Raw genomic sequence first — 26,272 nt, 5'->3', positions numbered from 1 at the left:
TAACGAGGGTCAGAAATTTAACCCATTTTCATGTTCGATTTTTCCGTATTTTCAATGGATTTCAGAACATGAGCCCAAAACGGCACTTCTAGATTCAATAACTTTCGTTGTTGGACTCCGATTTTGAAGTGGGATACCTCTATGAATTTGTGGTTGAATTTTTTAATATGCTACATTAAATGTATCATATTTAACGAGGGTCAGAATTTTAACCCATTTTCATGTTCGATTTTTACGTATTTTCAATAGTTTTCAGAACACAAGCCAAAAGCGGCACTTCTAGATTCCATAACTTTCGTTGTTGGACCCCGATCTTGAAGTGGGATACCTCTATGAGTTTGTGGTTGAATTTTCTAATATGCTACATTAAAATTTTTATATTTAACGAGGGTCAGAAATTTAACCCATTATCAAGTTAGATTTTTCTGTATTTTCAATGGTTTTCAGAACATGAGCCCAAAACGGCACTTCTAGATGCCATAACTTTCGTTGTTGGACCCCGATCTTGAAGTGGGATACCTTTATGAATTTGTGGTTGAATTTTCTAATATGCTACATTAAAATTTTTATATTTAACGAGGGTCAGAAATTTAACCCACTTTCATGTTCGACTTTTCCGTATTTTCAATGGATTTCAGAACATGAGCCGAAAACGGCACTTCTAGATTCCATAACTTTCGTTGTTGGACCCCGATCTTGAAGTGGGATACCTCTATGAATTTGTGGTTGAATTTTCTAATATGCTACATTACAATTTTTATATTTAACGAGGGTCAGAAATTTAACCCACTTTCATGTTCGACTTTTCCGTATTTTCAATGGATTTCAGAACATGAGCCGAAAACGGCACTTCTAGATTCCATAACTTTCGTTGTTGGACCCCGATCTTGAAGTGGGATACCTTTATGAATTTGTGGTTGAATTTTCTAATATGCTACATTACAATTTTTATATTTAACGAGGGTCAGAATTTTAACCCACTTTCATGTTCGACTTTTCCGTATTTTCAATGGATTTCAGAACATGAGCCGAAAACGGCACTTCTAGATTCCATAACTTTCGTTGTTGGACCCCGATTTTGAAATGGGATACCTCTATGAGTTTGTGGTTGAATTCTCTAATAAACTACATTAAATTTGTTATATTTTACGAGGGTCACAATTTAACCCACTTTCATGGTCGATTTTTCCGTATTTCAATGGTTTTCAGAACATGAGCCGAAAACGGCACTTCTAGATTCTATAACTTTCGTTGTTGGACCCCGATTTTGAAATGGCATACCTCTATGAATTTGTGGTTGTATTTTCTAATATGCTACATTAAAATTTTTATATTTAACGAGGGTCAGAAATTTAAGCCATTTTCATGTTCGATTTTTCCGTATTTTCAATAGTTTTCAGAACACAAGCCAAAAACGGCACTTCTAGATTCCATAACTTTTGTTGTTGGACTCCGATTTTGAAGTGGGATACCTCTATGAATTTGTGGTTGAATTTTTTAATATGCTACATTAAATGTATTATATTTAACGAGGGTCAGAAATTTAACCCATTTTCATGTTCGATTTTTACGTATTTTCAATAGTTTTCAGAACACAAGCCAAAAACGGCACTTCTAGATTCCATAACTTTCGTTGTTGGACCCCGATTTTGAAGTGGGATACCTTTATGAATTTGTGGTTGAATTTTCTAATATGCTACATTAAAATTTTTACATTTAACGAGGGTCAGAAATTTAACCCATTTTCCAGATCGATTTTTCCGTATTTTCAATGGATTTCAGAACATGAGCCCAAAACGGCACTTCTAGATTCCATAACTTTCGTTGTTGGACCCCGATTTTCAAGTGGGATACCTCTATGAATTTGTGGTTGAATTTTCTAATATGCTACATTAATATTTTTATATTTAACGAGGGTCAGAAATTTAAGCCATTTTCATGTTCGATTTTTACGTATTTTCAATGGTGTTCAGAACATGAGCCCAAAACGTCGTTTCTAGATTCCATAACTTTTGTTGTTGGACTCCGATTTTGAAATGGAATACCTCTATGAATTTGTGGTTGAATTTTCTAATATGCTACATTACATTTGTTATATTTAACGAAGGTCAAAAATTTAACCCATTTTCATGTTCGATTTTTCCGTATTTTCAATAGTTTTCAGAACACAAGCCAAAAACGGCACTTCTAGATTCCATAACTTTCGTTGTTGGACCCCGATCTTGAAGTGGGATACCTCTATGAGTTTGTGGTTGAATTTTCTAATATGCTACATTAAAATTTTTATATTTAACGAGGGTCAGAAATTTAACCCATTTTCATGTTCGATTTTTCCGTATTTTCAATGGATTTCAGAACATGAGCCCAAAACGGCACTTCTAGATTCAATAACTTTCGTTGTTGGACTCCGATTTTGAAGTGGGATACCTCTATGAATTTGTGGTTGAATTTTTTAATATGCTACATTAAATGTATCATATTTAACGAGGGTCAGAATTTTAACCCATTTTCATGTTCGATTTTTACGTATTTTCAATAGTTTTCAGAACACAAGCCAAAAGCGGCACTTCTAGATTCCATAACTTTCGTTGTTGGACCCCGATCTTGAAGTGGGATACCTCTATGAGTTTGTGGTTGAATTTTCTAATATGCTACATTAAAATTTTTATATTTAACGAGGGTCAGAAATTTAACCCATTATCAAGTTAGATTTTTCTGTATTTTCAATGGTTTTCAGAACATGAGCCCAAAACGGCACTTCTAGATTCCATAAGTTTCGTTGTTGGACCCCGATTTTGAAGTGGGATACCTTTATGAATTTGTGGTTGAATTTTCTAATATGCTACATTAAATGTGTTATATTTAACGAGGGTCAGAAATTTAACCCATTTTCATGTTTGATTTTTTCGTACTTTCAAGGTTTTCAGAACAGAAGGCAAAAACGGCACTTCTAGATTCCATAACTTTCGTTGTTGGACTCTGATTTTGAAGTGGGATACCTCTATGAGTTTGTGGTTAAATTTTCTAATGTGCTACATTAAATTTGTTATATTTTACGAGGGTCAAAATTTTACCCCTATTTCATGTTCGATTTTCCCGTATTTTTAATGGTTTTCAGAACATGATCCCAAAACGGCTCTTCTAGATTCGGTAACTTTCGTTGTTGGACTCCGATTTTGAAGTGGGATACCTTTATGAATTTGTGGTTGAATTTTCTAATATGCTACATTAAAATTTTTATGTTTAACGAGGGTCAGAAATTTAACCCATTTTCAAGTTCGATTTTTCCGTATTTTCAATGGTTTTCAGAACATGAGCCCAAAACGGCACTTCTAGATTCCATAACTTTCGTTGTTGGACTCCGATTTTGAAGTGGTATACCTCTATGAATTTGTGGTTGAATTTTCTAATATGCTACATTAAATTTGTTATATTTAACGAGGGTCAGAAATTTAACCCACTTTCATGTTCGATTTTTCCGTATTTTCAATGGTTTTCAGAACATGAGCCCAAAACGGCACTTCTAGATTCCATAAGTTTCGTTGTTGGGCCCCGATTTTGAAGTGGGATACCTCAATGAGTTTGTGGTTGAATTTTCTAATGTGCTACATTAAATTTGTTATATTTTACGAGGGTCAAAATTTTACCATTATTTCATGTTCGATTTTTCCGTATTTTCAATGGTTTTCAGAACATGATCCCAAAACGGCTCTTCTAGATTCCGTAACTTTCGTTGTTGGACTCTGATTTTGAAGTGGGATACCTTTATGAATTTGTGGTTGAATTTTCTAATATGCTACATTACAATTTTTATGTTTAACGAGTTTCAGAAATTTAACCCATTTTCATGTTCGATTTTTTCGTATTTTCAATGGTTTTCAGAACATGAGCCCAAAACGGCACTTCTAGATTCCATAACTTTCGTTGTTGGACCCCGATTTTGAAGTGGGATACCTCTATGAGTTTGTGGTTGAATTCTCTAATATTCTGAATTAAAAATATTCCATTTTACGAGGGCCAAACTTTTAACCCTTTTTCATGTTATGTATATTGCCTTTGCAATTCTGATCCATTCCTGGTAGCGCGCATATCACCCATCTCTGCTCAAACTTTGGCCTACAGCTTAGCTATTGTGCATAAACCTACTTATTTATCCAAACACACTGATTACTGCGACTGGTAATTAAACTTTTGAACTCTCCACGGAGCTGTCATTGGCGTGTCACCCGAGACCCCGGCGGAGGAGGCAGTCGGTAGTCGGTAGTCCGCAGACCGTAATCGTAATCCCGAGTCCGGAGTCCGCAGACCCAGCCATCCGCATAATCAGATAAGCAATAACAAAAACAGCAGCGGCTATGAAACGCAAGGGCCACGCCCACAGAAACCGCCCCGCAATGAGATTCATGACGGGCAAAGACAAAGTTGAAGAAGGGCAGACATCTGGGGGCTCCGGAGTCGGATCCTGGACCCCTTGGCCATAGGCAGTGGCCACTTAATTGTATAAGAAATGAGCCAAATGGTCCCACAAAACCCGAAGTTGAGGGGAGTTTCCTCTCCTACGGCAAGGAAAGCACCAATGCGACCCTGCCCCACTTACACTTTGTCTATGGCCTGGGCGTTAATTACATTTTTATTATTTTCATTCGGTTTTTGGCGCAAACGGCACGCCCTTCGATCTCCGAGACCCCCTGAAACCCCAAGTCAATTTCAATTCGAATTTCCGAAATTTCGGTTGAAGTGAATTAATGATGCACAGCAGCCCAAAAGTCAATTCGGGTCGTGATTGAGCTGAGGCTGCTCTGGAGGCTGTGGTTTTGGTGCATCGAAGGCTGGAGAAGATTGGGGGAATCGGGATGGGGATGCTAAGGCGCCTGCAGCGACTGCTTCGACTTCATTTTTCATGCCACTGAGTGCTCGCCTTGGGTTGCAGGTCACGTGATGCTGTTAATTGCAAACCCAATGCGCTGTCTCTGCAGTTCCCAGTTTTCCAGTTTCTCAACTCCCTAGTTTCCTGGTAATTCCCAACCGTTGTCTGAGTAACTTTGCCCTTTCTACGCCGACTAATTGAAAAATATCTTGCATTTGCCACTAATTGAAGCTACTTCAGGTAGATCCAGGTTGAGGGATTGCTTCGAGCAGAAAAAGGGTGTCCAAGTGAAATAGGAGTATGGTAATGGTAATGGTAATGGTATGCCGAATACCGAATGGTAATTGAAAACTTTCACACCCCCTTGAGGAGAACACTTCACATATTCCATCTTCATCAGCATTTATCATCATTACTCAACAGTAGCCTATCCATATATCTTAATGGTTTCTCTTGTGGGCACACTGACACTCGAAACTCTGTAAGACTGGCCTATAAAAACCCACAGTCGGCTCATGATTATAATTATTATTATTGTTTGCCTGTGTACACACACACAAAAAAGAGAGGAACATAAAACCATTAGCAATTCATCGTGCCGAACTGCCTGCAATTAGAGGAGGCAAAACGTACTATACCACACCAAACTGAAATGGAGTTCTGGAGTTTCCCCAGTTCATTGCGATCCCTTTTGGCCCCGAACCGAGTCAACTTCCTTAACACTTTGACAGCAATTTGCGAAATATGTTGCCGGCAATCAGCAGGGAAGTGAGAATATAACAACAAAACACTGCTAGCCGAGAAGACCAAGTTTACAAGTCGCATAAACAGAGGCGCGCACAAAAGTATGCTACAAAATGGCAACAGCTTTCGTTGTGTGAGTGTGTGTGTGTGGGTATACTGGTTGTCCCTGTATGGGTGCCAGTCCTTTTGGGCCTTTTGTGCTTGAAAATCTTACTGACTTCCTTCCGGTCGAACGGACTGGGCCTTTGGTTGTTGGGCCCCACAAGTGTTTTGCGTTTTTTGTCCAACTCGACTCGCTTTTTGGCAATTAATTAAAGAGGCCAATGCGAAAAAGGACCTCGGGGCTGTTTTTCTCCAAAATGTAAAGCATGCCACTTTTGTAGCATTTTCCACAATTTGTGTTATATCGTCGGTGTTGTTTATCCTACGTCTTTCTGTCTCCCAGCCTGTCTGTCTGTCCAATTTCTGTGCTGCTTTTTCGGCCAGCTAAAAGTTATTTTCCCTCTTTCGCCTTCTTGCCCAAATAAAACCTGCAGGCGCAGCAGTTTGTTGTTTAACTACAGCAGCAACAATAATAGACATGGCCCAAAAAAAGAGCAGCTACAACAACAATGACAATGGCAACAAAAACAACAACAACAATGGACCCCACAACAATGGGCCAGCAAGTTGATTTTCGTGGGGTTTTCCGGCGAATGTTGCCCTTTTTCAATTCAGTTTCAGTTTTTCCTCCCCCTTTTTTTTTCTGCTCGGTTGCGACTTACAATTTCGTTATTTATGACCGTGTCTTGTGATTGTTGCTATTGCTGTTGACTGTCTTCATTTCTGGGTTACACGTGCAATAACAACAATAACTATGTGCAAACAAATTGCAGAGAGCAAATCAATAAGGACAACGATTTTTTTCCACCCTCTAGGAGTAAACTTTTGCTTACCGTTGGCTTATATTTAACTAGTTTTCCGAATTTTCTATGCCACGTGGTTACCGAAAAAAGGGGGAAAAAGTACCTTAAATATTTATCTGCTTGTTGTTTTACCAAAAAAAAAACAAAAAAGTAATGTATAACAGTTTACAAATTTTGTGGGCCCAACTTTTTTGTCAACTTTTTGTGTGTGATTTTGTGCGGTTTTCTGTAGAGCGCCCTTATCCGCCAGGTAATTGCTCTATTATAGTTATTAACTTAATTTGCCAGCTACTAGGGGAAAGTTTAAGTGGGGCCTGTTTTAAAACAATACTTTGGCCCCTTTATGAATGGATCGAATCGCAATCGTTTCCACTCTTTCGTGCCCTTCCACTTCAATTATTCAGACATTTTCCAATCAAACCACCAACATCCCAACCAGCCATCCCCCAGCAAACAAACAATATTGAAATATAGTTTCACCTTGATGTCGGCGAAATTTATTTTCGTTAATTGGTAGCAAAAAGTTTTTTGGTGGAAAAGTTGCCAAAGCAAACAGAACACAGAAACGCTACCACACCCGCAAATAACACACTCAAAAAATTGAGTTTTTATACATATCTTGTGGTATTTCATATAACATGAGTTTAATCAAATCAATTATGTTTTTAAAAGAAATCAAAACCTATTGATAAGCCAAAAAAATGCAAATAGGTTTTTATTTTAATAGACTTTTTGCTTGGATATATATAGCACCTATAAAACATTTCTATGAAATGTTGTAGGGAATGTACCTGAATAATAACTGATTTTATTAACATTTTTTTTCAGTGCCCCCTCACATGAGCAGGTTACAAGTTCAAAGGTGCCACAAGGGCATGTTGGGAGTCGGAAAGAAGTTTGCTTTGCCGTGAACTCTGCTTTAATTACGGATAGCTAATCAGTGGCGAGAGGTCTCAGAGTTTCGGCCGCTCCTGTCGATGGAGCAGTCATTAATTAGCATCGGCAACTCCGGCTGGCATTTGCATTTAGCAGATGGAAAACCGCAGGCATTTGCATATACCTCCTCGCAGATATCGTGTGTGCATATGCCTGGCATGTCTAATGGGCCGTCAGTGCGTGCGGATTGATATATTGGCTCGCTTGAGCGCATGACTCATTGAAGGAGCCGCCGACAACGCGGCGCACAACACGCCTAATTACGCTCAACGGGTTTTTATGACAGCCTCCGGCAGTCGAAGTGCTGCCTTCCTGCTTTCCAGCTTCTGTTTTCTTGGTAAGCCGACACCTTGGGTTCCGTCACACTCGAACTGACGCAACTCCCATTCCCGCAAGACACTCTGCAGCATGCAGCATGAAGCATGCAGCATTCGACTGATCGCACTAATGGAGGGTCCACAGGCCAAACGCTTCTTCGAATGACAACAAAACACCCGAGGCCGTTAGTCAAACAAAAAGCCTGATAACAATGAGGCATCGAGGGAACCGAGGGAGAAATGCTTACAATGGTTCGGAGTTGCAAACTGGAAAATCTGCTGCAACAATGACTGCACCTATTATGCAATTTCACGCTATTAGCCACGGATAATTTCGAGTAATATCTTAAATTTACATTATACATTTTATGGTATTAATTAAAACATTAAAACAAAACTGCCTAGGCCTAATTCAATATGTGTGTAATAAATTATAATGACTAATAATACATGAACTAAAGCCTCTTATAATCCTATGAACAAAAAGCTAACGGCTAATTAGGCTTGAAACGTAAGTACCAATTATAAATGTTCACGCTATTAGCAACGGTTTTAAATGATTACATGATTATAAAGTGCTTTCGATATCTTAGAAAAGAAATGTGTAAAATATTATTAAAAAGATTTTTAACATTCATATTTATAAAGTCTTTAGCTGGACTCTATGCTGGCAAACACACATGCAATAAAATCGGCTTTACAGTCCTTATCCATTTTATATTGCCAAATTTGATAGCCCGAAATTGTTTCTTTGAAAAAGGCAAACTTTCATTATGTTTGAACAGCAAAAAACCTGGATATTCTTTCTAGAATTTTATTCCGCATACTTCACCCTGCCCCTCTACTCACCAATTGACAATATGATTGACAAAAATATTCACTGAGTAGGTACTATAACCAATCGATATTTGCTACGTTTGTGGATTATACCCTGCAGCCAGACATGCGAAATTCGAAAAACCAAAACTGACACATGTGAGGATGGGGACTGGGATCGGGATCGGAATCTGGATGGATTTAAGGGGAAGGGCGGTGAGATTGCGGGGGTCACAAATGGCAAATGTTTGCTGCTAGGCAGCAGCTCGGCTTAGAGCTCATAACAATGCAGCTTAATAATACAATAAATGCAATCAAAATAACAATAAAACATGCAGCATAGCCCGCAAATGGCAACAAAATAAAAGGGAATGACTGAACCCGGAGTTGAGCTGAGCCGCCTAAACGGATGAGTATACGAATGTGAGTGTTTGTGCCTGGGCAGAAATTATGACAATATGCAAACGAGTTTCACAAAGGCGGTGGTATTCGGTTCGGTTCCACAGCGGAGGAACATAGGATCCGAGGACAGACACCAGGAGGCGTTGGGGGAACACAAATCGCAGACAAAAGGCAAAAAGGCGAGGCCACGATAAATGCGGTGTGCTGGCCGGAAAGGAGCTATGAGGCGCTACCAGCGACAGGGAGATATTGCACAGAAAAAACAACACTCCAGATCTAGATATTGCTGAGGAACTGGGAGCCAAGTCCTACGAAATGCTGCAGATTAGTGAAGATTATAAACAGGTAACCAGGTAAAGAAAACATGACCATTTCCTTGAGCTGTTTGTAAGGTTTTATATTATAACCAACTATTATATGTTATTTTTAAAAAAACATTCTTATATTTTTTATTATAATAGGTGTTTTAGATTTTTAGTTTAGTTGGAAACATAAAAGTAACATTTTTATTAACAACACAGTATATCGTATTTTTATAATATATAAACAGATTTTCTAAATTATGCAGATGGTTGACAGTTGTTTCTTTAGTTGTTCATGTGCTAATTGGGGTTTGAGTTCTAAGAACCTATGGTATTTCGAATTTTTCTTCGAGTGCAAACAATGCAGAGGCATAAAGGAGATGCAGGGCGGTCGTCTGCTCCCAGCTTAGAGCCGTTGACATGTAAAGAGCATCGACAAAGACTGGCTAAAAAGCCGGGACGGAAAGGGACAGGTAAGCCAGAGGGTTAGGACGACAAAGGACTGAGGAAAATATGGAGAGCCGGCTTAGCAGGAAAGGCAAACAGAGTTAATGCCGCACCGTACCGATTCCGATAGAGATCGAACAAGGTTCTAATAACCGAGCCGAGGAGTAGTAGAGACTGGATGGAGGCCATGAGGAGCTTGTTACTGGGAAACAAGCGGCAATTAGGAAGAGGGCCATGCAGTTTCCAGTGCGAAAACGTGTTTACACGTGGGATTAGTCATGTGATGAGGGTTGCAGCCAGGCAAATATTTTCCGGTCAGTTGCCCAACCGTCAGCGGGTCGATTAACTTAACTCCTTTTCAAACTGGATTAAGTTGAATGTGGAATTGAAATAAGTAGACCGTGCCGTGGGTCTTTAAATAACAGGCTTTATTAAATATTTCCCTGACTACCTCGTCATAATATTTGTCAACCTGTCATTAAGCTGAAAGACTCAATTATTTACTATTAACTACTTAAGGATTGTAATGGGATTATAGGCACTGTTAAAATACAAATATTGCTGGGAATTTAAACAATAATAAATTATATTCAAGATAATCATAGAATGACAGCAAAGATTGTTTCGTATCACAGACTCAAGTTAATTATGAACTTTTCTTTGTTCTGATTTTAAATCTTCTGGCTCCCTTATAACAGTATTTTCTAGCTAGTGGGGTCAACATACTGGAAAATTGATATTGGTTCTCTTCTGAGCTCTTCTGATTTATCTGCTAATCACGATCGACCCACGCATAAACTCTATGTTTGCTCAATCTCAGGGCTTAGCGGCGACTTGGCAGCTTGTGCAACCCGTTTGCCCCCGGCATAAAACAAATTATCTGAATTTTGAGTGGGTTTGATGGCTGCAAAGCAGCAATAGAGATGCAGATGCAGATGCAGATGCAACTCCCAGCCAAAGTTGTTGTTACTGAGCCGCATCGCAGAGTCTTAACTCCTAAGTCTTAAGTCTGAAAAAGGTGCGAGGCTTATGTTGAAAACGTTTTGTTAACAACAGGCTGCCACAAAAAGGCCAAAGACTCAATGGAGGAGTGTGAAAAATTACAATAAATTATATAAAGTGTTAAATGTGTCGGGCACCTGGTGGGAGATCAGTGAACTGCCGTGGAACAAAACGTTTTTTTAGGAAAAAAGGTCGCCCATTTTTCGGGACAAAACCTTAAGATTTATAGCGCTTAATCAAGTCTGCGTATGGGAATAGAACTCCGGAATTCCAATTCGAATCGAAATAGAGTGGAACCTCTGCTAGCAGCCCCGACCAATTTGTAGTGACAACTTTAAGCTGCATTTCGTAGCGCCATAAAAACGTATCTTTGTATCTCTGTATCCATATCTGGAACTCGACATTCACGGCTCTTCGCTCGGGTTGAAGGTGTTGCGGCATTGACGCCATCGGGGGTCTGTTAAACATAATAAATGTGATTCTCAGTGTTTGTTTTCAGGTTCTCGCTTGTCTTGTCATATTATTTCTTTCTTATTTTCCCCGTTTTCCCCCGGATTTCCCCGTCAGATGCGTCAGTTCTGTTTTCTTGATAAGGCGGCAATCGTTGTCGTCGTTGTTATGGCTCCATAATCGTCGTTGTTGCAGCTCTGTTCTAGTGTTGACTTTAATTGACAACTCTTTGGCGTTGTTGGTACAGTGTTCTCCGCACAGTGGGACACAGAGATCAAGATCTGGCCGCTCTTTGTTCTTCTCACTGTTTGCATAAACATTTCACTTACACCAAATGCATTTTCTGATGCCTAATGTGTTTTACTATGTAAACGCTGCCCTGTTTATGCCCACCAAAGTGTGCTCAGCTCTTGAAAGATGCTAAAATGCTGCACACAAAGCCCGCGAGGTGAAAAGGCCAAAAATAAATAAATATGAGAGCGCCATGCATGAGTGCACTAAAGCAGAGGTGTTAAGTGAACGAGCGTCCAAGTCATCACCCTCCCATTGACTTAAGCACATTCAAATGAGCCCCACTGTGCAGCTCCAACTTGCTCTAAGATGCTCTAGAATGCAGCGCTGGTCTTGCATACGAAATGAGGGAATAACTGGAATCCGAAAGCGATGCGTAGTTATGAATGGTCCGCTGCCAACAAAGTCACCAAGTCTCAGTCAAGTGGAGCATGGAAAATTTCACACTTGGAGAAGAAATATGTAAATTGTAAAATGTCGAAAAAAAGAGTGGAATACTAAAATAAAGTATATTTTGAATACCAAAAGAATTAATTTGTTGTATCTTGCAAATGTTAATACGACCTAAAGATCTCTGTATTTTATATTTTTAAAGATGATATATCTTTATAATTAAATTATTTGATATTATCATTTCCATGATTCTTGATTGACTCCGTGGTATTTATGTGGTATTTTAAAAATATTTTAAAGAATTAATTAAATTAATTAATTAAAAGAATTTATTTGTTGTATTTTGTAAATGTTAATACCATCTAAAGATGGTATTTATTTGATACTATCATTTTCATGCTTCTTGATTGATTCCGTGGTATTTATGAGCTCTTTCTAAAATTTTTAAAAGAGTTTTTCTCAGTGTTTTTCTCTTGAAATTTCTTAACAAGGCACTAAATATGGTCATTGATTTTAAGGGGAATTCGGTGGAAACGGATTTGAATATAATTTGTTTTTTTTTGCTGTACAAGCCTTAAGTCCCAAGACCCACCGCTTTATGCTGATTATATTTGTAAGCTGCTCCGGCGACTGGTTGACAAACTGGTCGTCGCTTCGATGGGTGCGACAGGAGCGGACAAGGGAATCGAACAACCTTCCTCCCAAAAGCGTTGCGCATGCGAGCTGCGTTCGACCGTCGAGTAGTCCAAAAAAATGCAATTCCAATGAAACTGACGTGACAACGGCCAACGAAGATGAGTGTGACAAAAGACCCAGACAGGCGGACTCGAAACCGCAAAAGCCCCAGCGGAGGCAACGACTCTGCCAGAGAGTCACCAAACCAGCCGGGCCAAAAACCTACCAGAAACCCAGTCGCAGTTTTAGCTAGGCAAATCCAATGAAAACAAGAATGATTGGTTGCAACGAAGACAGACGCCAAGTCGAGACATTAGGTACTCTTGGAGAGACAAATTAGCACTTAATCCTAAGTGCAGCTTAAGTCTCTTTCTATTACAATTTCTTAAATCAAATCCGGTTTGATCTAAAATAAAAGTAACTTTCCTTTTTTAAAATATCTACTTTACAGAATTTTAAGACACCTCTAGCAAAATGCTAACCTTTATTCAAAAATTGTTTTTAAAAATCAATATATTTATGAAATAGAAAAAATTAACTTTTCCTATCGAAATTCTGAAATTAGCTCAAATTTTCTTTAAAATAAAATTGTTTCCTATATCTATTCTTTATCTAACCGAAGCCATATTTTCTATGACACTACAATAAGAGCTTATTATCTTAATAAGCATTTCACACAATTATGGGTTTGAACATATAAGTTGGTACAATATGATAACCTAAAGTCGATCGTAAAAGGTCCACTCCTTTCCCGATGAAGAGTATCACCGTACAGTGGTCATCGCAGACACGGATGACAGTGGAGCCCGCGACATGCGGCGGCAACGAGCGTGTCAAAAGGTGTTGTCTGCCATGCACTTGAAAAACGTGTTGCAGTTGCAGACTGCAGTTGTTTCTGCCGTTGCCGTTGGTAATTTGAATGGCGAAATGGCAGCCGATCGACCGACTTACCCCCTCTATATAGTCACCAAGTGAGGTGTGATGTGAGACTATGGAAAGGAGCCCATGCGAGTGGGTAGGCAATGCGGGCTGAGTGCGAAAGAAAGGCGTCAGTGATTGGTAAACAGGCGACAAACTACAACGACAACAGCCTGGTAACGGCGACGACAACCCAGAGTCGGGGGCACTTTGATTAGATTTAGGAACGCTTTGGAAATGCTCCAATTGTGCGGCAGAGGCCGCGGATGCGACTGCGGATGCGAGTGCGGATGCGGTGGTCTAACCACGTTGCATGCCTGGCAGAAACGCGTTTTGGGCCAAAATGCAAATGCGCGAGACCAGACAAGGCGCGCCCAGGCCAAACCAGACAGTCAAAAAGGAAAAACCCACAGAGCCAAGCTCGACTTAATTGCATAGCCGGCGAAAAGGGCGCGGTGGCGAAAAAAAAGAAGGGGAAATGGTGACAAACAGCGACACTTTTGATTGAGTTTTGGCACGAATCCTTCGACCCCGGGAAGCGATGACAAAGGAAACCCCCTTCGAAAGGTAATTCTTGCCACTCCATTAGAAAATCCGAAAAGGGTTGTCACCGCTCTCTCTTTGATGCGGTTCACTCAGGCAAAAGAGGCACCAGATAATTGAGTTTCCCATCGAATCGATTCTCCCCCAAGCGGCAGTCATAGTTTCATTTCTCGGCTTTCACTTCAGAAATTAGATCCCAACGGAGGATTCTTATCTGTCTGAGATTGCCCGGATCGAATTTCAATTGAAGCCAAGGCAACCATGAAAATGTGTGATAAAGACCCGGACACCTCGGGAGTTATGTTCCCAGCACATAAGATATGCAAAAAAAAAGAAGAAACCCTCGAGCGGTCACTATTTATAGACCATAATTTATCACCATCAACTGCAAGAAACCAGTTCGCCCTGCTGTCCACTTCGCAGTGCATTGCAGTTTCTTTCGGCTGTCACCCTATTCCAAAGTCCACGTCTCCCAGAGACCCGGAGTCCCTGAGTCCAATCCCCATCCCTTCGCCAATGGCCAATTACTCATGCCCCAGCCATCACGCACAGTAGCATTGAAATGGTTATTGACTCGCTGTGAAACCCACTCCAAATCGCCGGGGGAATCGATGCTTAGCACTGAAATTTTATTGAATTTTCTGGGAAAAGATGTAAAAAATCAAGAACAGAGGAAAATTTAATTATAACCAACGACCATTCGACCATGAATAAGCAACCGAAGGAAACCCAAAACCGAGTGAGTTTCATTTCTCTAACGATTAATATATTGTATATGGGTTTTTTTGTTGATACGGTGGCCTTTCGACAATGATCGATTGTGATTTGTAAGAATGTCAGTCTGAGCAATTAATTTCTAAGCTGGCGAATCACCAGAGAAGAAAAGCCAAGACAGAAAACCAGTGTCCAAAAAAAAAATAAAGAAGCCCAGAGAAAACGGCTGAAATGGATATGGATGACCGATTCCCGGTCAAGATTGATTTTGGAGGGAAATCATTACAAGCAGATTGTGTTACCAGATTGTAAAACACTCCAAATGGGCCAAAGCAAAGGCAAACGCAACTTGCCCCAACGACCCCCTGACATTGATGGGGGTTTTGATTTTCCTTTTCATTTCTCATCTGATTGAAACGTTAAAAAATATGAAAAAAAAATATCAGACCAAACGACAGCGGCAGCCGAGATAAACGAGAAATCTCTTGCGGCCTAATGAGCCGTACTTGGGCCTCGCCATGGGGCGTATGAGTGATATTTTGCGCTTCAACGGGCATAAAAAAGAGAAAATGATGACATTTTCGGCTTTTATGCATACAGCGCTCGGTTCATTTGCATAAATAGTCGAAAATTGAAAATGAATAACTCGGTTTCTGGTTGTCTGGGAAAAATGCTAATGAATGCCATATAAAAGGCAACAAAATTATTTAGCTATAAAATCCACAGGGACTCACACAAAATTTCAGGGTGTGCCTATCATTATCTAGCTGACATATTCAAATTTCGAAATGATGCGATAAACATTTGCGTTTTAAATTATAGCCAGCGGACTTTCAGTCGATTTCAGCAGAACAAAACAGAAAAAATGGATGATAAATGGAGGGAAATTCTATTTATAAGCGTAATTGCTAATCCCGAACTGAAAACATAATCCACCCACTTGAAGGCCATGCTAAGTTGAGGAGTGTTGAAGATTGCCAGCCCAAAAACCATAATATATCATCTTTATCGGCTCCGCCCCCCATTTTCTCCACCGCTTTTCCGGTGGAGCTTCATCAACAACACCAAGGAAAAGCGGAAAAACGTAAACAAAGACAGGGCCTGCGGAAAGACAATGGCAGTGGGAAAAACAAATGAAGGCAGACTATTTGTCAACGCGAATGAAGCCATTTATTATCCATCATAAAACTTGTATTTATCGCTAAATGTGAGGACTGTGAGGACATGTCGTGCTATTGCTATGGAATGTCCCAACAAATCCTGGGCGACGAATAGTTCCCTGGTCTGTTCTGGTCTGGACCCCTTTTGACCAGCATTTCTGTTTGTATTGCAGATAGTCCGACGGACAAACAAAGAGATGGCTTAAATAAACGGTGGAGGCTGTGGAGGCTGTGGAAACAGGGGCAGCACCACGCAGGCAGTGTCAAGGCAATAAATCATAAAGCAGCCACAGCTCCCCAGTCTACAGTTCCCAATCTCTGGACCCCAATCCTCCCCCAGATCCCCAGACTCCCGCCGAATGAAGTACGTGAGTTTCGGGCTGAAATTGGAGCATGTGCGTCGTCATCGTTGTCGCCGTACTCGCTGAATTGCCGTTGAAAATCACGTAAATGTATAAAAATGAAATCTGTCTGTGCTGAAATCGGTCCAAGTGCTCCACAGTATCGTTGGCGAGCCAAAAGTCGAATAAATTTCAGATTGCCGTTGAAATATTTACGCAGCAGCCCTCAATTGGGTTTTCCAGGCATGGCTTTACAGTAAGGAAAAGCCAAGCATATGTGGCTAATAAACCAAATGAAGCCAAACTGAACGGGAAATCGAATCGGGCCGAAACCAATGCAGGTCCAACATCCAGTCGCAGCTGCAAAGGCATACAAATTCAACCTATATTTCGGCAGTGTATATCTATCTGTATCTCCACGAGTACCTGAACCCCCAGCATTTTGGATGCGGCTGATTGAACTTCATGACACAACCAAAATCACATGGCAGCAAGACAGACAGGCTAAAAGGACACGGACTGTCAGTTTGGACGGCGCTGGGATTCCACTTGATTGATGATATATCCCCGGAGATATCCTCCCATCGAATCGCTCTTTTTCCGAAGTTTTGTTACCTAATTAGCAAGTTATTTTTTGGATTCAGGCAACGAAAAAAAAGCGACAAATTAATGTCAGTGGCAGCTTTACTCAAAGACAAATTTGCTTTGCTAAAAGTGGCTTGCTAATGGGAAATTAGAGTGTGGATATTGACAATTAGTGAGGAAATGTAAGCTAAGTGGTTGGCTAATGAAAAAATCGCCACGGATGTGTGTGCTTGTACCGAACTATATGGTAAATTAGCTTAATTTTACAAACCATTCACACATTCCCATTTTACTAATTAATTTATTGCCTCTTTAATTAAGTTATCACCAATTGAAAAACAAGCGAAGAAAAGGTCACAAATAAATTAATTTGGTATTCAAATGCATAATTTCCACTGACAGATGTGGGGCGAATGCTCAAAGTGAATTAAAAAGCCATAAAACTTGGGTTAATGGGGATAATCCAAAACTAAAGAGCATTTTGTGGTTTGATAAATTATGTCACTCTCCGAGAACTTCTTAAGAGTTTTGTTTATTGAATTCCAAATTAATCTTATTATTATTCTAAAGTGATTCACAAATTGAAATGCATCCTGCATATTTTAACAATATATTAATTCTAATGGAGTTTAACTACTCAGTTTGGTTAGTACGAAGAAAGTTAAAATGCTCCATCGAATTCCATAAAAACCAGTCCTTAACTCTCACCCACAGATCGATTGGTTTTCCATAATTTAATTTAACATCAATTTCCACACTCTTTTACATCCCACTGGACACGGCCGCCAATTGCAATATTTCCGGTCGCGTTCGCCATAAAAATATAACTTTCGAGCGCTCTTGAATTTAAATGAACTCACCCAGCTAACAGGCTTAAAAGATTCCAGGCAGACAAATTACATTTTTGGCTCATTAAAATGATCTCTCGGTACGGAGGAAAAAAATGGCATTACGTGCCAAAAATAAAAGTCAGACTCACACATCCTCGTAAATCTGCAACGCAATCAGATGAAATTTATGAAATTCCTTTTTTCCCGGGTAATACATTCCAGTTCCTTCTTTTTTTCCTCCTTTTCTCTGGCTTTCTGTGTGGTTTTGCCAATGAATTTACTTTGCCTTATTTTATTTCTCTTTTAGTTTGTTCGCCTGGGCTCTTGTGATATTTTTAATAGCATTTTTTTGCTCCCCACCAAGGAATGCCGAGCAACGCACATCGATGAGATGTCTGGAACTGGAAATGGGACCACAAATGAAACAAAAGTGGAGGGGGCGTGTCAGCGTGGCACACGACAAATAAATTTGTCAACAAATGTGGCATCCGCTGGCGAACATTGTTGTGTGTTTGTGTGTGGGTGGGTGGACGGATATTTTTATGGCCATATCCGCCACCAACGGCCAACGAAGGATCCCGTGGATGGGGCAGGAGTTATGATGACAGTTGCGCATTAATTTTTTCTCACTAATTAATAAATGTTGCTGTTGTTGTTTGCGCTGGTTTCTGATATCTTTTGTGCAGCGAAATGGTTTATTGGCCTATTAGCGCAGCATTTAAATGGCAATCAAGGCGTGGTGGTCCTGGTCGTGGCCCACACGCAGGTAGGCCAAAAGTCACGCAAAGTCACAAATTACCAGCCTGGTCTGTCCAGCCAAACGTAAACACACAAACTCGAACTCAAACCCAAACCCAACTAACGACCTAGCAAGGAGCACAAACAAAAATGTCCCTGGCAAATTGAAAACGAAAACGAAGGAAATCAATTGATGGGCCGGTAGAATCGATACTGGACGAAACCCAATCGAGGTGTGTGGTTCAGGGGCTCGGTAGTCCGAAAACCGCACAAGCCTCTGTGGGCACGCTCGAAGGACCAGGCAATGGGTGGTTTGTCACTCGGCCGCCTCGACACGCCCTAAACAACCACAGGCACATGTGCACAGAAAAAACCTTGCCCTCGTATCAAATTCGCACATCTTGGGTAGTAATGACTTTTTTTTTTAGCAAGGTACTCAAAATAAGATGGTAACTTTAGCCAATATTATCGGAAAGGAGATTTTCGCTTAAGAATAACAGAGCTGAAGATAAAGTATTCTTTACTTTGTCAACTTATTCTTTTAAATGAAGTGCTTTAGGTACTATAAGTAATTTATTAGAGCTGTTATAAATGCCCTTAAAAATTAAGTGTATTTGAATTGCAAAAACAAATCTTAAAAATGGTAACACTGTTTTTTGCCGATTAAATCACTCTTCCGAGACTTAGGCGAAGTTTAAATACTTTTAATATTGAGTAAGTCTTTAGTAAGACTCCCTCCACATTTCTCCCAGAATTTCATATTTTCAACATGGCATTTTTTGTGTTACTGGCAAAATCATGATTTATCATTTAATATCCATTTTTTTCTGTGCACTGACAGCCAAAAAAAAGGAAATATAATAGGCGATGAGGGGTTCGCAGGTGCTACAGCTACCGTACAGCATATGCAGAGAAAGGCCGAGAATCAGGAGGGCATAGCTGATATATGGAGTATATCCACTCGGTGTTATAGCCGGCAACGTGATTGAAATTTATGACTGGCAAATAAACGCAACAGACACACAGGGGATGTTGCTGCCAAGTTCCTATTTCTACCCTGAATCTGGAATCGTGAGTTGAATTCCGGGAGAAGAAACTCATCCTTATCCATCTGGTATGACACACCAACGCTTTATGGCAGTCGGGGTAGGAAGCCTGTGAGAAATTGCAGTGAATAAAAAGCACTTGTACGCATTAAAACCTAATTGGGAATTTCCATAGTTCATATGCCATTTTCCTAACTGCTGCTCTTTCAGTGGGCGACTGAGTGAGTGAGTGAGTGGCTACGTGTGTTTCAGAGTCCTGGCGATGGAAAGGAGGACGAGTCGGGGTCCTCGACTATCTGGATGTGTCTCTGTGGCATGTTCTACATATTTTGGCTTTGCAAAATGTCACACGCAGCCAACGATGTCGCTGGCCCAGCTGCTAAAGTGGATTTTGCGCTCGGCTATGATAAATTGAGGGTTTTCAGCTGGACAACGAGAGAGGCAGCAGACTGAACCGGACCCGTGTATCGTTACCTAAACTTCAACCCTTAACCCCGGTCGCTGGATCTCTGGACTCGGGACTCAGGGACCTGGAACCCGATACTCATCCCCTTCAAAGCGGATGCAACAGCAGTTTTCGGATGAACTAGGATGGGTTGGGATGCCTGGCCAAGGATGCGAGTGGATGAGAAGTGGCCAAATGTCATTTGCAGTTTGACAAGCCCAGCCAGCCATGTCCCTGTGTGTTTGTGGTTGCACCATGGGACCCTCATAAATTTTGAATGCTAAAATTTAGAATGCTCATAAAAAATGAAATGTGCAAAGCAGCACAGCAACTTTAAGCTGCGGATTCCACAGGGAAATTACCTTCCTCTGGAAAATACATTAAAATTATTCTAATGCTATCTAGTTAACCAATTGAATTAGCTCTTTAAAGTGAGAGCTAGTTGCCATTGCCAGGGAAATTCAAATTAATGTTGATACGATTTTTTTTAGGCTTTAAGCAAAAATTTAAATAATCCAAACAAATTTATTCAAATTCTTTCTGTGCATACCAATGAATTTTAAATTTATATATATTTGGCTGTCACTTTAGGCGTTTTAAAATGTAAATAAAAAAATATGCAATGAATTTTAAATTAAGCATTTTTAAAATTTAAAATAAAAATGTACATTTAAAACTAATAATGCAGGTTTATTGCGGTCAGCAAACTGCTATGCATTATTAAAAAATGTATTTAATCTGCTTTCGTTCAGAACCATGTTGATTTTAAATATGCATAAAAAATGTTTTCCAACACACTATTTCACGGATTAATATTCATTCAAGTCCTTGGGGCTCTTGAAGCCCCCTGAATGTTGTTAAAAGAGCACCGTTCCACTGTTCAGTTCCGTTTCGCTTACCAAAATGTGAGATTGGTTTTAATGCTTCCTCCGATGAAATGGCACTCTACTGCCAACTGCTGTCGCACTAATTTTATCAATTTCCCAGCAAAACTGAGGGGGAAAACGTCGATAAAACCCAAAACTAATCGACTTAATCGGCATGCGGCAGTCTCTTTCGCCAGCAACTGCAATGTCCTTGACGTGAACTTCGCAGCCAATCGAGATACTGCCAAAAAAGAAGGGAGAATCTATAGTCCTAGCCTGCATATATGCAGGAGTTTCCCTTAAACTTGACTTAACCGATGATGACTTTGCCGCATCGTCTATGCCTCAGATAAGCAAGTGACAAGTGAAGTCCTTGTGGCGCCCCCGCAGCTCCTTTGATTTATTATTGCGGGGCTTAAAGTTGTGCAAAAGGCTATATGTCCTGGCACGCGCTTATCAAGGATCCTTTGAGGGGCCAAACTCCTGTCTCGCTCTCATTTTGAGTGGGGAAGAAATTTATTTATATGCAGTGACTTTGAAAAGAAACTTCGACCGTTGCCAGGCGGACGAAACTTTCGACCTGCCAGCGCATCGATTATAAAACTTTGTGTCCCTATCTCGTCTGCAGCTTCCTTCGCTGGAATTGGCAAAGTTGTTAAATAATTGCGTCGAGCGTTTACTGGCCTTTTGGCCTTGGTTTCGGCCCCTTGTCCTACGTTGCGTATAAGTCATATGCTCAATGCACGGCAGTCTGAATCAGAATCAGCGGGATTAGCCACCAAAGTTTGTCCGGCAGCTTAGCGGCTGAGTTAATTGTGCGAATGTCAAGACAAATTGCGTTAATGCGACCAGACTTTCGGGATGGTAAGGGGAATCCAAGAGGCAAACTCCAACTCCAGCTCCATCTCCATCTCCCATAAGGGAGCTTCTGCAGCTTCTGCGTGAGTGTCGCAAAAGTTTTCAAAAAGTATTTTAAGCGAAATTTATGCAAACCACAAGGCAAACTGGCACTTCCCGAGTGCTTACTTATACAAGTGTGTATGCTGTGTGTGTGCCGGCGAGTGCTCGGCTAATCCCCGAGTAATCAAAGTTTCGGTAATGTCACCAGAGACGGGCAAAAGCTGACGAAAAAAAAGCGTAGACAGGAAAATTGGGAAAAACTCAAGGAAAAGCCCCTCCTGTGGATGTATGTGTGTGCGTTAAGGTAGGTGGGGAAAACACTTTTCCAATTAATGAAATCTCTAAACTACCATAAATTTGGCCCGTACCCAAATAATTAAATTTCGTGGCCCACACAAACACACAATGGGCTCACACAGACGGGCTCCAACGACTTGTTGACTTATGGGTGTGTCGGTGTGGCTACCAGAGTGTGTGTGTGTGTGTGCCTGACATTTCTGACCAATTGCGCGCTGACCGCAAATGTAGGCGGCTCATGTTCATGGCCAACATTGTGGCTGTCAAAGAGTGACAAGATATCCCAATATTAAGGGAAAGGTACACATGTTTGTGTTTGTATGTCGGATGGACCCCCTTATTAAAGAGGAAAAACATTTCCGGTTTGCATAATCGCTTAAAGGTATTAGTCTTTGGTTAACCAAACAGAAAATTTCGAAGAGGGAGTTGACACTCGCAATTAAGATTGACAGCTTAATTATAAAGTAGCCAAATTTATTAGCAGCTAGGAGACATTGGTTAATCGATTACTTGGTATAATTATGTTTATTGAGCAAATATTTTCCCTTCAAATTGGTTTCTCTCTTGTTAAATCCTATCACAAATTTTACTTTTATGACTTTTTGTTCAAATTAACAATAAAAACTGAATTTTGCAACATTTTACAACAATACATCATTTTATGGATCTATAAGGAATGATGATTTCTTTACAAATTTTACTAGTTCCTGTATACTTTGCAATAAACCTAAATTATATAAGGATTTTTCGAAATAAAAATATAAAAATCTTTAAAACGGGATGGAAACTTCTTTGACCCAAGAGTTTGTTTAGGATTAACCTAACATTATTTCAAGGATCTTTTAAGGTTCTAAAAAATTAAAGATATAGAAACTTCTTGAACTTTGTCTATGACAGATTCTTAATATAAATATAATAAATTTAATTTTCGTTCCGTATAAAAATATTAAAAATATGAATTATTTTTTAGCTCACCTGCTTGACACTGGCACTGTCCAACGCCGGATCCCCCTTCTCCGCTGGCCGCTGCTGCCGCCGCCTCTGCCGCCTGGCGACGTTGCTGGCGCCTTGTGAGCTGCAGATGGGAGACATCCCGTCGCAGGCGGTGCAGTTCCCGCCGCACATGCAACGCCAAGTGCTGACTGGTGCCGTTGTTGCTGCCGCTTCCAGTGGCACTCTCGCCGTCACTGGGATTGCTGGACAGGATCTGCGTCTGGTCGGCTGGCCAGTGGAGCAGCTGCTGCTGCTCCAATCTAAGCTCCAACTCCACGATCCGGGCATCCAGCTGCTGGAGGCGCTGCATCCTTTGCTCCAGCCGCGTCTGCCGCACATTGCCATAGAGGGCGAAGCTGAAGGCGCACAGGCAGAGCACGTAGCTGGCCACGTGCAGCAGGGATATGAACCGGACTGTGGGACGAGGTCGCTCCTTGGTGGCGACACTGCTGCTGCTGCTGCTGCTGATGGGAGGCTGACAGGGGGGCGGGGCCAGGCGACTAGCGACGGCAATTGATGCGGAGCCATCCGCAGGATTGTGGCCCAGGAGCAGGCTCTGCTGGGGGGTTTCCACTGCCCCTGCTCCTGCTGCTGCTGCTGCTGCGGGGGACTCCTCGTTTCCCGCCGACTGCTCCGATTGGGAAATATCCTGGGGCATTGTCCTTGGACTGCCGCTGGGCGGCGCTTTGTGCTTGCGCATACTGCTGCGTCTTAGATGGAAATGGTGGACTCTCCACGAACGAAAAACTCGCGTATGTTGCTGTCACTTGAAGTGTCCTTGTGTCCTTGTGGCATCACAGAAAGAGCACAGCAAAAGCACACATATGCTGCACCGCACAGTGGTTGCTTCGTTTTTCCTCTCTCTATTTTTACGCTTTTCTTTTCCTTTTTTTTGGTTTTTGGCCAGGCTTTTTCGAGTGATTTTCTATTCTTTCTATTCTTCGACTGCGGTAGTTGGCCAGCACATTGCGCCCCGTTGCTGCAGTTTTCCGGGGGCCATGGAACGGAAAAACAACGTTAAACTTTTGCTGGCCGTGCCACTCGAGCAGGAAGTCCTCTCAGCCAGTTGGGCTTTGTTTTTCGTCCTGTCAATCGCTGCTGTGGCAGCTGCTTCTGCTCCTGCTGCTGCTGCTGGTGCTGCTAGTCGTTGACAAGTCCTGTTCCTTGGTTCGCACTTGTCCTTTCAGGGCTCTTCACATTGCAACTTGTTTAGCTCGGCGTTCACTTTTCAACTGCAACGACACAGAATGAGAAGAAAAGTGAAAAATAAAGTTGGGCCAAACTTTTCTTAGGGCTACGTATATTTTTTTTCTACCCCTTGAATTATGTGCAAACTGGACCGTCGGCGGTGTCGCCACATTTTCAATAATCAGCCGGGCTCGCTGACTTGGCTTCCAAGTTCAACCAGGCGTGCTGGACCCGCAGCCAGGGCAACCGAGTTAAGATCCAAGTACCTCACAAGAATCGGGCAACCGAAACTTTTTCGCACAAAACTTTTTTTCTAGCTCAAGTAGCAGTGACAAAAAAAAATACGTTTAAAAAAGAAAAACACAAGAAGCAAATAAAAAACAACAGAAGCGGGGAAAGGCGTTTGACCCATGGACTTGTCGTGTCAAAAACATTTGTTGCCTTCAACTCTGCCCCACATGCCATCACCAGCAGAAGGGCGTTTGGCAATACAAAAGTCATAAAGTGGAAATTATTGCACCCACTGAATAGATGGAGGGGAGGACAACGGAACTGGAATGCTCTTTAGAGAAATGAAATGAGCTTGAGAACTTTTTAACAAGTTTCTCATAAAAAATAATAAAAACAAAACACAACAGCTATAAAAGTATCCAAAAGTTGACCTATATGGTAGCCCTCGACAGAAGTTTTGTAAAAAGTTTGAAACTATTACCCAAGGATAATTAAAAGGATTGCTTAATAATTCAAAAGTATAGATAAGTTATTATTTTTTTTTGCATTAAAACTCATTTAAAACCTTTTTATTCTTCAATTACCAAATATTTGCTGATTTATTATGCAGCCTAAATTGCTGATTAAACATTATTTCCGCGCGCACAAAAGCCAATCTTCCGCACATATTTATACATATAATATTGCGCAATCATGCGCCTAACAACCAAAACAACAACAAGGGGAGCCCCCCAAATAAAACTCAAAAAACAAAAACGTGCCATTGAAAAGGCCCCACGAAAAACCGCAAAAAGCGAAAACTGCGCCAAACCCACAAAAAAAAGCATAAAAGTGAAAAGGCCAATATCAAACAGAAGCAGCATCGGGTTGAAAACAACAATGGATACTTGGATACTATATCCCATAGCACCAAATCCCATCACCTTCCACCCCCTAAAAACCCCCTTCATTTCAAGAGTCAATGGAATGTTTGGAACACCCTAATAAAACTAATTGAAAGTCTTGTGCGCTCCGCAGCCAATAATGGCAAATGAAGACGACGATGATGATTTTGCTGATGATGATGATGATGGTGATGGTGATGATGACGTCGCTGTCCGGGCAACAACAATAACAACTGCAAGGCGGTGGAGAAGCTTTTAATTTAACAAATAAGAGCATGTGTGTAGAGAGGAGGTTCATTGTTCGTTCACTGGCTGAGTTTTAAGCTGACACTGCAATTGGCTGGCTACTGAACTGAACTCCCGATTCCGGAACCCAGCTCCCTACCATTTCATATCGATTTCGATGTTACACAATGTAACTGCCAAAGGTTAATGCTATTCCGGTGAGACTGGGGGACAGCTAACTCAATATAAAATAAATTGATTTCGAATTTTGAAGCGAAGGAGCTATGGAGCTATGGGGCGCAGCTTTTGTCAATTACATGGGGAGTAGGAGTTTTCAAGATTCGCATCCGAATCGAGTCGGTCAAGCAGCGCTGCAAAGTATGCTATGAATTTGTTCGCCCTTCCAACCCAAATTGAATTAAACTGGTGTGTGTGCGGCCACTTAGCACACACACACATATTGATAGGCGTTTGTGTGGGCGTGTGGCTGTGGCTGTGTGTGCGTCCAGCTGGCAATTGAAAAATTTGATTTGGAATTGAAATGCAAATCAAGCCAGAATTGAAATGGTTTTAGCCGGACGCCGAAAAACGGAATGGAATCCTGCCCAAGAGGCAAAAGCTTTCTAAGCCATCCAACAATGTTGAGTTAAGTGCCACACGTACGTGTGTCCGTGTCTCTGTCTCTGTATGAGTGTGCACACTCATGTCTGAGTGTGTGTGTGTGTTTGTGCTCTATATATTTTAGTGGGCGATGGGGTTACAGTCAATGGCTGTAAAAAGCTCAATTGCAATGCATTCAAAGGGATTATTGTCCTTATTTA

At 41.0% G+C, this 26,272-nt stretch overlaps 1 protein-coding gene across 19 annotated transcripts in view; it reads right to left on the bottom strand.

Annotated features, from left to right (window-relative positions):
* The window catches only part of LOC108006994 (collagen alpha chain CG42342), a 76,175-nt gene that overhangs the window by 41,503 nt on the left and 8,400 nt on the right, over positions 1 to 26,272 (bottom strand). For all 19 annotated transcript variants that reach the window (XM_065867064.2, XM_065867069.2, XM_065867074.2 and 16 more), the window contains exon 2: positions 22,906 to 24,155. In XM_065867064.2, coding sequence (XP_065723136.2) covers positions 22,906 to 23,623 — 718 coding nt within the window. In that variant the 5' untranslated portion in view covers positions 23,624 to 24,155. The remainder of the gene's footprint in view (positions 1 to 22,905; positions 24,156 to 26,272) is intronic.

Source organism: Drosophila suzukii, chromosome 3, assembly GCF_043229965.1.
Source record: "Drosophila suzukii chromosome 3, CBGP_Dsuzu_IsoJpt1.0, whole genome shotgun sequence".
Classification (NCBI taxonomy): domain Eukaryota; kingdom Metazoa; phylum Arthropoda; class Insecta; order Diptera; family Drosophilidae; genus Drosophila; species Drosophila suzukii.
The sequence above is the reverse complement of the archived record's forward strand: the minus strand, read 5'-3'. Positions and strand labels throughout refer to the sequence as shown.